This window comes from Nannobrachium achirus (genome assembly GCF_963921795.1).
Source record: "Nannobrachium achirus genome assembly, chromosome: 16".
Lineage (NCBI taxonomy): Eukaryota > Metazoa > Chordata > Actinopteri > Myctophiformes > Myctophidae > Nannobrachium > Nannobrachium achirus.
The window spans coordinates 45,047,465-45,065,460 of NC_137823.1; the positions used below are offsets into that span (position 1 = coordinate 45,047,465).

Genomic DNA, 17,996 nt, shown 5'->3' on the forward strand with positions numbered 1-17,996 from the left:
TGTTAATTAAATGTCTTCTTTTATAACCAACATAAAAGAAGTGTGTATGTTCTGCAGGCATACAGAGTACACTGTTATGCTGCTACTAAATGCATGAGAGGACATGCTCTGACTGCTAAGGACCTTGGTGTGGTCCTGGACAGCCAGATCTCATTCAAGGCACACATTGCATCAGTCACCGGCCCGCACAGAGTACAAAACACTGATGCTGGTTTTAAAAGCAGCCAAAGGTATGGCACCTCCATATCTTCAAAGCCTAATCGACATCTACAAGCCACCCGTTCACTCAGATCAGCTAACACAGACTCTTCACCCTCCTGGCCCCCAAACTGTGGAATAAACTCCCTGTTGCACTTTGAACTGCAGACTCACTCCCCAGCTTCCGCCGTGGTCTCAAGACTAGGACTAATAGTTCTATATCAGCTTTATTGTCACATAGAAATGTGAGTGCAGTGTGGGTTTATTTTTTGGAAAATTGTATCTTGAGATGTACAAAGGTATTGGCACCAAAATATACTTGTAATAAAGTAAAAGTACTCCAAGTTTCCCCAAAAATTCAAACTATAAAAAGAAATAGCAGATCTACAAGCTCATAACAGGTCACATTGTAAATCGGCTTTTTAGCCAACTTAAAGGACTTAAGTGGTTAATATGTGTTTTGTATTCATAATAAAATCTGCAAAGTAACAAGTAACTAAAGCTGTCAAATTCTGTAATCGTAGTGGAGTAGAAGTAACAGAAATGGAAAGTAAAGAACAAGTGTACGTTTCCAGAGTAAGCTGACTTTTTTTGAAATATGAATGGAGTTTCTGGGCAAAAGTATGTAGGACTAGTAGTGTGGCAATGTTTTGGAAACATACTATATAAATAGTTTGGAGCAGTGGTTCCCAAACCTTTTAGCTCGAGACCCAAAAGAGAAATTTGACGTTTGCACGTGACGGGACCCAAACTAGTGAAAACATTGTCAAATTGTCCGCAAATGGCAGATTTATCAAAGAATCCGCTCCATTCCGATTGAAATGCATTGATGGAATCTGCCTGTCAGCTGGCAACCATACTTTGGCGTGAACATACCTTAACACAGTGGTTCTCAACCTGTGGGTCGGGACCCCCAGGGGGTCCCCAAATTATTTGGGGGGGTCCCCAGATGATTAATGTAAAACATTGTTTTCTCACTTAGCAGTAAACAAACCAACATAAAGTTTGAGTGTATAGAGGGTATCTGCACATTTTCTGGTGACAATTTAAGGACTTTTTAATACCTCTAAAATGACTAAAATTGTCAAATATTAGAGGCAGAAACTGTGAAAATAGCCAATCTAGATGCTCACAACGCCGAGGCGTTCTGAGCATGTAGATCTGTTATTTTCACAATAGAACCGTGTTATACAAAATGTAATTTCTCAACTCTTAGTGCTTTTCAGTATGGGGGGGTCCCCAGTTAAAATATGATTATTTTGGGGGTCACGGCCTGAAAAGTAAGAAATGGGGAGTACTTTCCACCGCTGGTAGTATGGGAGGCCCCAGCATGGTGGTAGAGGGAGTCCAGTCTAATCAGAAGTCAATAGATAAATAAAGACATCAGCCCTGGGGAAGGATTAACCCTTCACACTCTAGCTCAGGTGATGGGGAGGCGAGGTCAGTGCGGCTTTTACTCTTTAACTCCCGTCATTCATTCCCTCACTCACTATAGGAAAAAAAAAACACATTTCCTTGCAAGTGCACGCACACATGCAAACACACACACACACACACACACACACACACACACACACACACACACACACACACACACACACACACACACACACACACACACACACACACACACACACACACACGGCAAGTCAGAGGAGCGCCCTAATCAGTGGTCCCCGCAAGCTTTAATTCAATTGATTAAGGGTCAGCTAGTTAGCAAGATGACCCCACTAAGGCATACCTAACGTTACAGAACAGGCCACTATAGACACCCCCAAGACCCCCAAACCCCAAACCAGATGGCCTCACAAAGGAGAACATGGGACCCTGAAAGAGAGGAGGCAGCATGGAGCAGAAAGGGACAAGAGGCATTCAGGGCATTGATGAGGGTGGATTAGAAAGGGCAAGGGTGGTGCTTTGTGGGGTGGGGGGTGGGGGGGTCACTTTGGGAGAGGGTGACTTGAAGCCACCACAGTCCTACAGTGGTAACTTGTACATTTGTATTTTTGTCTGTACATGCTCATACAGAGATACAGCCCCTGGTTGTCCCAGGTTCGATTCCAGGCCAGAGTAGAAATGTCGATGTGTGTCCCTGTCTCCCTGAGCAAGACTCTTAACCCCTAATTGCTCACACGCTCCTTGTGGGCAGCGAATCAGCTGGTTTGGGCTGAAAATACTGAATTTCCCTCGCGGGAGTAAATAGGTATCTATTATATGTTGTATATCAATATACAGTATGGTTGTGGGCCCTCAACTGAAGTTCCATAGCTTAATGTGTTTAGTCAGTGCCATTTTCCGTCTTACAATTATTAAAGATAGATTAGAGGAAAGAAATATGTAAAAATAATTTGCTTTGGAAATAAGAAGCAGTGCAAAGTAAACATGGTGCCTTACCTATCCATTTATCTATCTATCGCTACGTAAGAATTTCCATTATATTGAGTTGTAGTCAATGGTCTAAACCTTGTGAGATCTTGTGAGACCAGCGGTATGGTCCTCTTTTGAAAAATGCTTGACAAAAAAGTTCAATCATTTATGTTAATAATCACTCCATCCAAACACATCAATAATCATTTATGCGGCATACTGACAAATCTCCTGTCTGCTTTAGTTTATTGCCAGCAGCACTAACCTACTGTATACATCCACTCCTCTTGCTTTCACCCCCCCCCCCCCCCCCCACACACACACACACACACTTTTGAAATGCAATAAGGCAAGTTCAGTCGCTTAACTTGCTCACCTGTCTTTCTTGCATTTACAGTGCACTCTCACTCACTTTCCATCTCCCTCTGTTTCTCTGAGTCTTTCACTGTGCACTGCCATGATCAAAGAACATGCTTCTCCAGGTACTCTAGTGTAGGACACCACATCCTAACGACACCAAACATCAACGACATCAAACCAGGATCGAGGTGGGGGAATATTTGAAAAGGACAGAAACACAGAGTAACAGAGGTGTGTGCTTGTGCATGCGTATACATGCGAGCAAGGGGGTCATAAACAGATGAATAAATTAACAGGGGTGGGGGGGTGACTTTGTCTCTACCTTCAGCACATCGATGAAAGGCAGGAAGGTGTCCCTCTGAAGTCCGTTTTTGTACAGATCTGAAACAGAGAAGAGGGGAGGGCCTGTATTAGCGGTGCTGTTTAGCCTCCTAATAATGTCATTCTGGCAGATAAAGTGGCTATTGACGAGCTGAAGGATGGGTGGGGAAGGCAGCACAAAAGCGTCCGGGACCAGGGGAGGAAAAATGGATTTCTCTACCGGCAAGCGGCGGCAACATAAAATTCATTACATTCCCAAACAATGGTGGCGGGAGAAAAGACTGACGCCTTTTCAGCGCGGACAATGTCCGTGGGGGCTTCCTGAATGGAGGTTTCAATTAGCTCGGCTGGAACAAATTACATCTGAAGTAGCATCCCCTGATAGATAAAACAGATAGGGATCCACGCGCAAAGGTAGACACACAAACACATGGGCAGACACACATATACCGAGGCTTAAGCTGTTTACAGCTGCAAATGCAAACGAGTGGTTGTTAAAGGTTTGGGGGGTGCTTACCACAGTAAAGGATCTAACAAAGGAATCATACTTATGGGGAAAATTGCTATAGTGTGCTGAATTGTTACTGTTTGGGAGACAATTTTTGTAAGTAGCACAAAGTCCGTTCTTTTGCTACTGCTTGTGCAACCTATAATGAGTCATTGACATAAAAATGTTCTAAGACTTGAAATAATTGTTTGTACAAAACCACATTCCGGTAACAAATAAATGGGGTGTAAGTGATATGCTTTTGTAAAGAAAAAGGAAAAAGGTTCAAACTTTGTATTCTGATAGTAATCGTTGCTATAGAGTTTCTGTTCAATAACGGATCTCCCCACCTCTAAAGCTTTTTTTTTTTTAAGATTTGTTTTTGGGCTTTTATGCCTTTATTTGACAGGACAGTAGACTGACTGGAAATGGGGAGAGAGATGGGGAATGACATGCGGCAAAGGTCGTCCGGACCGGGAATCGAACCGGCGACGCCAGCAGGCATCATAGCCTAGTATATGGTACGCGCCTTGACCACCAGGCCAGCGGGCGCCCCCACCTCTAAAGCTTTTTAACAAATTGGTAGCCATTTTTTCCTTAAGACGTCCCCGGACGTCTTTACCTGGTTGCCATGGTTACCAGGTGAAACAGGTGCCAAATAGGGTCTGTTTTGGTGCTAGGTGAGCAAAAACACTACAGTTCCCATCAGGCTTACTGGCCGATCTGCCCGCGTGCATTTCCTGATCACGTGCACAGTGCTCCATTCTCCCCTCCATTTCACAGCTCCATGGAGACTGCATGTAAACATGGAGCCACGTTATTAACTGAATGGAGCATCGGATTCGTTCGCGGTTGGGATTTTACTACCACGCTAAAGATCACATGTGCACCCGTCACGCACGCCGATGTTCGCGAGCACAACGCACACGCACGCGTGCCGATAAGTTATATACACATGTACAGATCACGTATCAGCTTCAATTTTGAACCAGTTTCTCCAGTTACAATTTTGTCTGCTAATCATTTGTTTTGTTTCACCAATTCCAATTTCACTTGTTTATCCTGTACTAGACCGATGCCTGTTGGGCAAAATAGTCACCATTGAAGTCCAGCTGTATCCGTCTGTCTGTCTGTCTGTCTGTCTGTGTCCCTTTCATGCCCATTCATTATACGTATGAGATCTCTTAACTCTGTCTGTCAGGCTCTATTTTATGCCCATATATGGGACCATATATGGTGTTCAGTGTCCAGGCCAGTCTGTGACATCAGTACTCCAAGTACAGACAGACATCAGACAGACAGACATTCGGTAAATTAATAGTTAGATCCTGTATGAGTTCCTTCCCGACCGGACCTTATTTTGTGTTTAATTAGAGCTGGAGAGACAGGTATCGCTTATTCTATTTCTTTAAGAAAAGATAATTTACAGTGTACTTACTTTAAGGGTGCATGTCACCCAATACGTCTACAGCTCCCTTGTGTGATTTAGATTGTTAATATCTTTGCTTGAAACATTGCATAGTACACAACAGGTTACAAAACAGTTAATTGAAGTGAAAGGTGAGCCTTCTTTTTTTTACTTTATAATTTTTATCCCACAATTTTGTAACCCATTTTTTCACCCAGTGCTAATTGCCTATGTAATCCTGGGCTCTGCTCTCCCTCTGCCGCGCCTGGGGAGACAACGGACTGACCTCATGCTTCCTTCTATGCATGAGGGGTCCAAGTTGCTTCTTTTCACCTGACAGTGGAGATTTCCCTGGTTTGGACGTAGCGCGTGGAAGGAACACGTTATTCCAACCAGTTCCTTTCCCCTCCATCAGGCGCCCCGGCTGGCCAGGGGGAGGCATTATTGAGACCAGGATTACGTGCATGTTTTTGTGAGGGTATCAACCCTAGGAGACACGGGGAGAACATGCAAACTCCACACAGAAAGGCCCTATCACCAACCCCACCTAGGGTGTGGGCGCTGATGACGCGGAGGAGGAACACGCCGCCAGTGCCCACAGCGTCCCCCGGCGGGAATCGAACCCAGGACCTTCTAGCTGTGAGGCGAAGCGCTAACCACTGCGCCACCGTGCCCCCAAAGGTGAGCCTTCTGCTCCAATACCACCTATGCACTCTCATGCACACATCCTTATCCTCTTCAATTTAATCAGTATCTATGAACACCAATGTACTGAAAACAACATAAAAACAGCTCAACTCAAAGATCTCCAAGTTGCCCCTCCAGTCGCTCAACCCACACCAAGGGCCTTTTGATAGCGCAGTGTACACACAAATCAAATATATGTGTGCCTTTCATGTCCTGTTGTCTCTTAAGGCTTTTAGTGTTCCATTAACCGTGTAATTAAAAGCAAGCAGGCTCTCTATCAAGTTTGCACGGTTTGCCGCTTTGTTCTTAATAGCGGGTAAATGTCAGTGAAGCTGGTCTTTGTCTGGCGAGAGCTATCTTGCCGCCATCCACCCCAGGCCCACTCAGTGTTTCAAGGTACTAACGTTCGCCCTAGAACAGAGGAATAGGGGGAGGAAGGGGGAGAGGGGAAGAGAGAGGAAGAGAGGGGCCCAGAATGACTGTGATAGATGAGAGCGTAAGAGCATCGTCGCCGTCTTCAAATCATCATGCATACATCTCTGCACCTTGTTCAGTACCTTATTCTGTTGCCTCCACCCAGCTCTTGTGGTGCTTCACCGTAAATCCTGAGTGGTAAATCTAACTCTTAGAGGGTACAAAATGGAACCAACTGGAGCACTTAAAGGCCCGCTGACAAGCCCCGAAATTATAATAGTATGATACAGTAGGTCACGTGGTCTCTCTGAAAACGGTCTGAAATAGTCTGAAACTCATGTCAGTGTGATCTGCCCCTCGCCACCCAACAACAGCTGACCAGTACAGTAAGTAGTCTAAGTACAGTGAATTAATTTGATTGGCTTATAATTGCGCATTCCCAAAATTACATCATAAAAATATTAACTCATATTGTAAGATGACTTTTTAAAGTGACAGTACCCCTTTAAGTTACAGGTCCATTTGGGTCCATTAAAACTCTTGGAAAGTGTGTATGTGCATTTATGTGTGTGCGTGTGTTTCTCCCCTTGCTCTTTATGTGATCTCAGTATTGGACGGACCCAATAGGCATATATCCTTTTCTATTTGAGAGGACCACAAAATCACAGGATACGAATATAGAGACTTGGTGTGCAAGGGCCTTAAAGTCTTCTTCATTCGCTGAGAAAACTGGAAGGTCAAGGTGAACACTGGAAGGTCTCCTGGTGCAGAAGCTGTGGAATTCTAGTAATGCTAGGACAAAGACAGCCGATATGCATATGAAAATAAGCACACAGGATATGCACACGCACGGCCCAGTCGGCCCACTCCACACAGCTCTTAGGCCTAGGCCAGACGGAGCTGGATATTTCATATATCCCGGTTTTCCAGATATCCACATAGAAAAATATCTAGGTCCACATGACAAAGATATCTTGGTCTAAAATAATCGGACCTCCACTAGGGGGACAAGCACACACACAGTCTTCAACAACGTCTTCAGAGATATCCGTGTTCCATGCCTACACGGATCCAGTGAATCGGATATTTTTCAATGTCTTCACTTATTTATCCGGTTTTAAAAGAAATATCCTGCTTCGTGTGGCAGCAAGCCCCAACCGCACAAAGAAATGTCTAGCTTCAGAAATATCCAGCTCCGTGTAGCCGGGACCTTAGTGTACGTACCGTCAGGCTGTCGGTTGGACGTGGCCACCACCACTACCCCCGCCTTCAACAGCGCCTCAAACAGCTGCTTCAGGATCATGGCATCAGCAATGTCTGTCACCTGACCAAACAGTAGCAGACGAGAAGAGAAATTAATTAATTTGCAATTCGTGTGTGTTTGTGTGTGTGTGTGTGCACGTTTCCACAGGTCAAGCCTTGCCAGAAAAGAATCAACACTCCAGTCCATGTTGATTAGTGTCATTCAGGTGTGCTCATTCTGCTCTTTCTGTTTGGTCATGGTCACACGCACACGCACACGCACACGCACACACACACACACACACACACACACACACACACACACGCATAATCCACTCTATAGATGACTGCAAATGGTCACGAAGCGGCTTTCTGCTGAGGACAAGTAGTCGAGGCTGAGCTAATCAAACTGAACAGAGGGTGAGCGAGCGAGAGCACAAGAGAAAAGAATAATGAAAATGGAGCGATATGAATTCAAACAGAGGTCACAGTGGCTGACAAAGCCTGCGGCCCAGCTGGCCATATAAAGGTAGAGACTGATGAAATTGAACAGGATAAGGGTGTGTGCGTGTGTGTGTGTGGTCACTAAACTAGGCACAGAGCCCATGAAGTTACAATACACTGACACTATTCAACTGTCTACTGCCCAAAACACTCATAGCATTTCCATGACTGCACTGCACAATAAACAGGGTTCTATGAAAACACTGAAGCTATAGGACGTTGGTAGTGAAATGAAGAGGTTCACTACATCTATTAGCAATCCAGTGCACTCGCGTTTGTTCTTATCCTTTCATTTACCCCCCCACCTTCTCTGCCTCTGTTGGATCCACGAGCATAGAAAGCATGTTACCCTGAACTACAGCGCTACATTCAACTGAGCGCCGACATTATTATGTGATTCGGTGTCATGACTGTCTGATGAGAACTGACCACCTTGAAAAGAGAACCTGAAACATTTCTCATTGAAACGCATTCAGAGCGGACGGTATTATAAAACACAATGTGCCTTTGCTCTTATTTAATATAGAAATATCCAGTTCAGAGACTGAGTTTATTAATTGAATTTCCTTCCAAGAGACACACAGGAATTGACACCTACTGTAACAATATTCATGCAAAATCAGAAGTCCGTCCTTTAAAGACCCTATATTCTGATAAAGATTCAATTATGTTTTTTTTGTTGTTGTTTTTATATTTGTTTGATAATTCAGGGACAAGTTTCCCAAGAGTAGAAAAGTAGAAAAATGTGCTCCTCGGGGAACAGGTAGGCGGTATCAGTGATGTCAGAATGTTTCACCTGTTTATGCCCATATATAGTGTTTGTGTCCTATGCCCATATACTGTATGGTGTTCCGTGTCCAGGCCAGTATGTGACGTCACGTCAGTACTATGACGTCAGAGTACTGTAGACAGAAGGCGGACAGACAGACGGCGGACAGACAGACATTCCGTAAATTAATAGTTAGATAGCAGATCTGCAAGCTCTGTGCTTGTATATCTGCAAATTTAATAAAATAATGGTAAAAGTGGTTAAAATCTAAAGTGACACAGATGCTTTGATTGCTTTCCAGGTCTACAGTAAATGGGTTAATATAAGGTGCATACCACATACAGTAGGCCAGGGGTGCCCAAAAGGTAGATTGTGATCTACCAGTAGATCATAAAGACTGTGGAGGTAGACCACATAACATGCCCCTAAAAAGATATATATATTTCAATATATTTATAAACAAAAATCACAAAACCCCTCTTTTTGGCATCTGTCACTTGAATTAAGGTGACTTGATTGACTGACATCAAGAAGGGCCTGCCAGCTCAAGAGTCAGTAGCATTGAAATTAACCCAAAAACCTACCACTTCCATACAGAATGGGATGAAGACTTTTTCCCCCGCTATTTGCCATTCCAAGTGCGTTTGTCTTATATAGTATGTAACGCCAGTGCCACTATTCCAAAGCCCCCTCAGGTAAAACCAAGCCCCCAGAACCCTGGGGGCGCTTTGAAGCAAAAAGTACATGGTGGCCGTTTGAGGTACTGCAGTTGGGTCAACTATTCATACAGTTAGTTCAGTTGAGGCAGATAGCCCCCCGCTACCCCCGCCTCCCCGTTTCTCGCTCCCCGACCGTCGTGATTGGCTCAGAAGCCAAATAGTTGACCCAATACGTCACTTTTCAGAGGCTTTTCAAACGCGGAAGTACGCTTCATGCGCTGGGTGAGCAACTCAATGCAAGTGGACGGGCGGGGATATCAGTTGCCCTCTCTATTCTTATTATAACTCTATGGGTAAAACATTTTGGGTGGGTAGATCATGTTGAGCTGGTCATTTTAAAAGTACTATAGCTCTCAAGTCAAAAAAGTGTGGGCACCCCTGCAATAGGCTATAATACAGCCCGAGTGAGTTCCATTCCAGTGCCTGATGACCTTTGCTGCGTGTCACATCCTTTCTCTCTCTATTGTGTATCGTATCAATAAAGGCAGAAAAGCCAAAAAATATCCGCCAGCCAGCAAGGCCCGAAGACAAAAAAGGTAGATCATTTTGAAATGACAGCTGGGAATTATGGGATTACATTTTTTGTATGACTTTCCTTTTCTTTAAGTGTCTCCCATGGACGTAAGGAGGACGTCTTGAAGAAAAGGAATGATTTCCAGTCATCGCGTGTCCCGCCCCCCCGCTCTTACCCCCTCTTACTTACCTTCCAGTGTAAAACAGGCACTTCTGAGGGCCATACCCACAACATATGCTGCTTTTGATACGCTGGAGAGTCCTCTGCTTTTGCATATTAGCCTCGCTGCCCTTGTCAATGCTCTATTAACATTTGTGTGGAAGCCTTGATTTGGCTATGGATAGTTGGCTCGGGGCATCAAATGAGTATGTCCAGGGTAACTGTACGCGTCTGTGTAATGAGAACCAACAGAAAGCCAAGTCTCTGTTCCACTGAATGGGCTCCCCTTCCCTCGAACCACAGGATTTTATTTTCATTTCAAAAGAATCATTTAAAAATGACCTTTTATACAACCTGGATTTGTTTATTAATGTGCCCTCAATGTGGGCATACTCTAAAGGGCTTCATATTGATTGCTGAATGAGCAGCAGCAGCAGGAGGGGTTGGGGTAAAGAGAATAGGTACCTGAGAATGAGAAAGGTTGGGGGGGGGGGGGGGGCTAATGTACTACACTTACGGAACACAAAAATAACGGCGTGATCTCCGCCTGTCAATGGCGATATTTAAATGAGCATCCAATTACTCTGGCGGGCGTCAGTTTGCGGCGAGGCGCACGGGTGCCAAATTAAGCCTCTTTGATCCTACACCTCTTTATGTACACAACCTATGAGCAATTTCACAGGGCCCACCGTGACTGGAACCCTGAGACAATGTCGCCGGAGCGCTTTCTTCTCACCCTTCTTCTCGTTTTCCGTCTGCACCCCCCTGCCTTCCATCTTTCCATCTTGGACCTCTCAATGGTGAGCATTCATTAAGCGAACTGTGTGTGTGTGTGTGTGTGGGGGGGGGGGGGGGGGGGGGGGCACAAAAGGATGGAAGGGGGCTACAAATTACTGATAATGGCACAGCGCTAATGAAGAGAATGGAGAAATGTCATTAGCATTTAAGAGGATAAGATCCATCTGACCCGCCGCCGTTGCCAGTCGCTTTCTAGCTCCACTCAACTTAAGGAACCAAGGGAGTGCGACTGATACCCAGAGCATCATTTGCATGGCTGAGTGGAGGAGGATACTGATTGGTATAGACTCCACACAACCCCTCCCCTCTACCCCTGCCTCCCCTATCTCCCAACCTCCCAACCTCTTGTTTATGCACGCACGCACGCACGCACGCACACACGCACACACGCACACACGCACACACACACACACACACACACACACACACGTGTTCCCCCATATTCTCAGGCAGTTGCAACAGTTAAAAAAACAACAAAACAAAGCAATGCTAAACAAAACAAGTCAATGAGAATGCACCATAGTTTAAAATGTGAAAGACAGCAACTCTTGATGCTTGCAGACAGAAGGAGAGTATAACCGCACCTTCAGTGACCTCCGACCTGCTAGCATTAGCGATAATGATATCCATGACTCTGAAGGACTATAGCCTATTCTGTTAAACATGAATCACAGAGACATGAGCATATGTCTGTCACCGTCGCGCTGAATGACTGACTCACTTCAAGATAATTTTGTTTGCAGGCAGCAGCACCACTACTGGCTGGCTTCCATTGAAACCGAATACTGAGCAAATAAAGCATTCTGCAGTACTTGGGAGCAGAAGGTGTCTCCTTTTGTTTCTTGTTTCCAGTGAGAGAATAGTCTGTTTGACTTCGCCACGATGACTCAAGAATCAACTAACTTGACTAGGAGTAGCTTGGGAACAAGCAACAGGTAGTACTTGCCAGTGAGCATAGCTCGCTCAAATACACAGGATATAAGTCAGGGTTCCCCAATAGGCGGCCCGCGGGCCGCAAGGGGCTACTGTCTGGCCCACACCAACCCCAGTAATAATGGTGGTATAAGAGCAGCAACAACACTAGTATATCATCGTTGTCGTCTGGAAATCTTGTATCTCCAAATGTGTACGTTCTTTCGCAAATCATACAAGGCCGTCGCACAAAAGTAGTGAAAACAGCAGATCTACAAGCACACAACGCGGTGCGAGGCGTTGTGTGCTTGTAGATCGGCTGTTTTCACTAGTTTAAATAATTGAAAAAATTATAAATTCAAAACGAACGGTTTTGGACATTTTTCACCCGACAACGACGATATCTGAACTGTCGCTGCAGTAGCAGGAACGCTGCCATCGCCCCCTGCAATGTTGTGGCCCTCGGCTTGGTGTGAAATGTTGTTTAATAAACTTGCATGGAACATTTCACGCCATTTCATACACTGTAATGTCTCTGTGCTCCTGATCTTGTCACCCAACACAGCTGCTACATTTACACTAGCCACTAGGTGGCCCCAGACCTGTTTCATGGGTTCAAGGTCTCCAGATCATCTGGCTGGTTAGACAGCAGAGATATGATGGTGAAGGTTAATAATAATACTGCATGTGGAATGTATAAGATCGATGGTCGATATTTCCCTCACTGGCCAGGTAAGGCCTGCGGGTCAGAGATAAACACTGCACCACTACTACAACAGTAACTTTAGGAACACACTAACTGCTAACTAAGTTAGCAGAAACTAATGGTATTTTTTTGCAACTGTATAGGACACTGATGTGGCCTTAACAAATGTCATAATTCTTATTGTGTTTACTTTTAGCTACAGAGTTGCTATGCACCTGCTTGAGGAGACACACAAACACACACACACAATTATTCTCTCTCTCCATCTCTCTCTCACACACACACACGCACACACACACACACGTACAAGCGCGCGCACGCACACACACACACACACACACACACACACACACACACACACACACACACACACACACACACACACACACACACACACACACACACACACACACACACACACACACACACACACACACACACACACACACACACACACCCCCACCCACCCACACACACACACACACACACACACACACACACACACACACACACACACACACACACACACACACACACACACACACACACACACACACACACACACACACACACACACACACACTCACTCACCTGAAACTCGTCAAAACACAAGAGGCAGGTTTCATTGCTTATCTCCATGGCAACTGGCGATATGGGGTCATAGGTGACCATTTCCCCTAGCCTTCGTTTAGGCAGGCTTTGTTTCCTCTGATGGATCCCTTTAAACGGTACACAAACGTCAGGAAAATCTTAAAGAACACCTGCATCGGCAACCCGAAGCCCCCCCACAATACACACTAAAGCAGCAATTTTACATACGTGCATAATGGCAGACAATTAGTGACGCTGCTTCAGGACAAACAGAGAGGTAAATATACACAGTAAAAATTATTTATCCATTTGTGACTCAGAGAGTGTACAAATGCAAACAACGTGGGCCGGGTTACATCTGTTCTGCAACTTCCACTTGCCAACCCAGTTAGCAAGTTCTGTTCGATGCAGGAGGAGTAGATAACTCACTTTTATGGACGTCCAACATGAAGCCGTTGAAATGGACCCTCTTTTTGTTTCCGTTTTCCACATGCGAGTAAAACATATCCATTAGCATGGTCTTTCCTGTGCCTGGGAGTGCCATAAATGAAAACGACAACAAAACAAAAAAACATTAGAAATATAGTATTGTAAAAGTGAAACTTTGTCTACATGTTTTAATGGTAAATGGTGCATTTACAAAGCACCTTTATCTTAATTTAAGCGTTTTACAATGTGCATTACATTCACCCAATCACACACAGACCACGGAGGAAGGATGCAACCTGCTCCTTTGACACCCCAGGGGGGAGCCCAGGTTCGAACTTGAAACCTTCCGTTTTCTTCCAAGCGGCCACTAATGCTCTGATGTTGAGGAGATCATATAATGCACGAAATGTGTATGCCTGGCCTACGACCGATGGCGCGAAATGACGCAACGCATATTCCCGATGACATGAAATGTTGCATTTGACATCAGAACAACTGAAATACACAGAAGACATAGGGGATTTTCCTGATCTTCTCACATCAGAACAATGGGATTTTGCTTGAACAATGAACACAACACTAGTATAGGCAATGCAGTGGTGATAGCTACACTGTAAACATCATGTCTTTATGTAGTAGCATACTCATACCAACATCTCCATAGATATAGAATCCCCTGGGTGGAGGAGGCGGAGGAGGGGGCTCCTCCTGTAGGGAGAAAAGAAATAGAAAAATGACTGCAATTCTTTTTCATAATCCTGTCATTATACACAATCATTGAAAACAAGAATGACGGTCCCTAAACAATGTGAAAGGAACAATTCAGCATAGATTCAAGGAGAAATGACTCTTCTATCAAATCAGAGATGACACTAGTGTCACATATTTGTGTCCAACATAAAACTATCAAATGCATTACCATATAAGATTGAATCATCGTTTAGTAAACAGTATGTCAAGGCATTAAGCCACCACTACAGTGTGAGGTTTCACATTCTCCAGACTAGCCCACTGCAGGGGAGGAAGACAAAGGGGATCTAATCAACAAGACAAGCCAGGGTTCCCACGAAAGAAAAGCATCATCAGAGGAACAATGGGGGGATTTGTCAGACAAAACGGGGAGGACTGGATGAGGCTCTATACGAGGTGGAGTGGACTTCTCCACAGAGCCTGTTTAGCACTGCTAATTGTGATACGGTGCTGTTCCATTGAGGTGCTGCTGGAAGTCATTGTGCTGCCTGCCTCCTATCATCAAAAGGGCCAAGCTTCAAAAAACACTGTTTTCCATGTGACCAGGCTCCGAGACGTATTGAGAATTTCATAGCAAAGCCAAATGTGGTAAAAGTAGGTCTCGGCTACTTGACGTTGTGCAACTTTTAATCTGTGCAGATTCAGAAGGAAATATCATTAGACTTTTAGGATGCCAAAATTGAATCATTTTGAAATTAAATCTTAAAGATATTTCAGACATGTCCTCTTTCGCTTCCATGCAACACTAGACTCTGGTAGAAAATGATTCATGAACTATGGTGAAGGAGAAGAAAATAAAAGAAACACTTGCTTGCCATCCTATCCCTCTTTCTAAACCCCACCCTACAATCTGGTATAACCCCCCCCCACCCCCCCCCCCCCCATCACGTGGCTGTCCTGATTGGTGCTGGACTTGAGTGAATTATGGAGGAGAAACAACTCTCTCCAGTCTGCTTTGGCATACCAGAGTGACTTATCTCTGACTTCCCAATCCCAAGATACCCTCTCCTATGGTGGGCTCAACAGCTACAGTGGCTGGTAGCCATGCTGCCACGGCAGAGAGCAGAAGGACAATGTTGTCCCCTTAGAGTAGACAGTTCAACCCATGAGCTCCAAGCAGTCTGTCTAGCAGAGCTGCCCAGCTTTCATCTCACCTTGTTGCCCACTACTGGGCCTGGTAGAAGGTAAAAAGACTGGACGACGTGTAGAAAGTTCATATGCCACGTTGGCCACATATGGTCTTTTCCCACAAGACCTAGTTCCACTCATATCCCTTTTAAGCAAGGTTAATGATGATGAGTGTCTCCACAGATACAGTAGGCCTGGACAACTGATAAAACTGATCAGTTTGAGACCCATACAGGAGAAATCCATGAAGCGGGGCTCACTAGAACTGTGTGGATCTTCCCAAACAATGGCTCATTGTTACTCGACCACCCGCAAAACCACGCCACATTGGGTCAATATTAAGTCAAGTGTGCTCTCCTCACAGACTTGGTCAGTTAGTGGAGGACAATGGCGGCACTTTCACAGGGAGAACAGACACTGAGAGGACAGTGTTATGACCTGATTCAAACCAGAATAATTGCATAAGAGCCCCAGCCTGTGTGTGTGTGTGTGTGTGTGTGTGTGTGTGTGTGTGTGTGTGTGTGTGTGTGTGTGTGTGTGTGTGTGTGTGTGTGTGTGTGTGTGTGTACATGAGACAGGTTGAAGAGGAGTGGGGGTGCTGGTGTTGATTTGTCGGAGTCCGGAATCAAAAGCGAAAAAAGACGAGAATGTTCCGGACAATGGGGATCCCCTCATTACCGCATAGGACCGGTGAGAGTGAGAGGGCTGCTGGGACAAGCTCAGCGGGAGGTCTGTCCCGCTGCCTTCCAAAATCTCCCCCGAACACTGTGTGTGTGCCAGACAATCCACAAACTCCCACCACCAGACAGTCATCTCCCCTGACCTAAAAACAACAGCCCCCAACACTATTCCAAAACCCACATATATACGCACGCACACACACACAATACACTTCCCAGACCCCTACCCTCCCTTTGACCTGAGCCCCATGCCCACTATTAGTAATAAATGCATTACAGTGCAGTGGGTTTGCTTGTACTGTACTCCCATACGGCAAAGGGCTCTATGACAGAAGGGAGTTCAGATGCCTCTCTGTTAAGTGTAAAAGTGAATCCATGCATAAACACAACCCGGCCTATTTACATTTTTGCAAAGCACAAGTGAAACGACAACCTATATCTTAACTGCTATAAACAAGGCACTGAATCAGCCTCCATGATACACCATGATCAAGTGAGAGGGAAATGGTGAGCCTGAATGAAAGCCGGCTCATTCAGAGCTCCAGCTTAGCCACAAGTAACTCCATCTGGCATCTAGAGTTGCAATACCAACCCTTGACAGCCCATACATTCAAACTGAGGAGTCCGATCTGATAGTATTAAACAACGTTGAACTATTATGCTCTTTGTATCTGCCAAGTTTTTTGTTTCATAAAAATCCATCCGAAACATGTTATGAGTGACTTTCTTCTGTCTATAAATTCTGTGCAGTTGAATATTTTCCTAAGTGTTGGAGTTTGGAAGCACTTGTTTTCAAAAACGCAACGTCCTGCTGCCCAGCTCCTTTTTTTTTTTATTATGTGCAATTTCAAAACAGGTCTGCTGAGTGATTTCCAACCAGCACAACATGCAGATTATCACCTGCATGGAATTTATAGACTGAAAGACACTCATAATGTCTACGGTGGATTTCTATTAAATAAAAAACAAAAAACAAAGAGAATAATCCAAGCTTCCTTACAGCTGCAATGTTGGTATTGCAACTCTAAAGTAGATGTTAGATATTAAAAATAGCAGCTTGCTTTTGGTTTTGTTTTTGTTAATACAATTACACCTTAAGTGTTTACTTCCTATTCGACAGGAAGGTTGTGTGCATCATGTTTAGTGAAAGAGATCGGACAGGAAAGCCCACTGAAATTACATCCTGCTATTTGGGGTTCAACAAACCTTACCCAACAGTGTGCCCATGAGCCACAGAATTTAACATGCACTTATTAAGAGGTGCATGTTCACACTAAAATAAATTGAGGGCACAATAAGCTACTAAAGACTCTTGACCCTTAACAAATGCAAAATAAGCCACTTAATTAGTTCAAAGAGAGATGAATAGATTGTGTGTTACCATAACGTTGTCCAATAAGAACGTTACCTTTTCTTCATTTTCAGTTTTGCTGGACCTGGGCTCCATCTTTCCTTTGTGAAGTTTACTTTGGTCACCCTTTGGTTCTACCTTTGGGGTAGGTGACTTCTTCAAGAAGGTCAAGTATATACTGTTGGAGTAGCTTTTGAGATTCCCCTGCAGTCGACTGAACTGGAGCAGGGCATCTCGTTGCTGAGCATCTTCCACCAGGGAGCCGTCCTGAATGAGGCTGTCATAGTGTCCAATCATTTGACTAGAGGTACAAATATTTGAGTGTGTCTTTCTCCTCACGAGGTATGTAGTTGATGCATCGCGTGTGCTCGAAGAGTAACCTAGACAGCACAAATCACCATTAGCCATCATCAAACATATAGAAATCAACAGTGGTGTAAAGTAACTAAGTGCATTTACTCAAGTACTGTACTTAAGTACAATTCTGAGGTATTTGTACTTG

At 44.6% G+C, this 17,996-nt stretch overlaps 1 protein-coding gene across 1 annotated transcript in view; it reads right to left on the bottom strand.

The window, feature by feature from the left end:
* The window catches only part of afg1lb (AFG1 like ATPase b), a 29,484-nt gene extending 11,836 nt beyond the window's left edge, over positions 1-17,648 (bottom strand). Inside the window, exons 1-6 of the mRNA XM_080744568.1 lie at positions 17,552-17,648; positions 14,236-14,293; positions 13,586-13,687; positions 13,157-13,284; positions 7,467-7,566; positions 3,248-3,306 (exon numbers count right to left, since the gene is read on the bottom strand). Coding sequence (XP_080600694.1) covers positions 3,248-3,306; positions 7,467-7,566; positions 13,157-13,284; positions 13,586-13,687; positions 14,236-14,293; positions 17,552-17,590 — 486 coding nt within the window. The 5' untranslated portion in view covers positions 17,591-17,648. The remainder of the gene's footprint in view (positions 1-3,247; positions 3,307-7,466; positions 7,567-13,156; positions 13,285-13,585; positions 13,688-14,235; positions 14,294-17,551) is intronic.
* Positions 17,649-17,996: the final 348 nt, after the last annotated feature.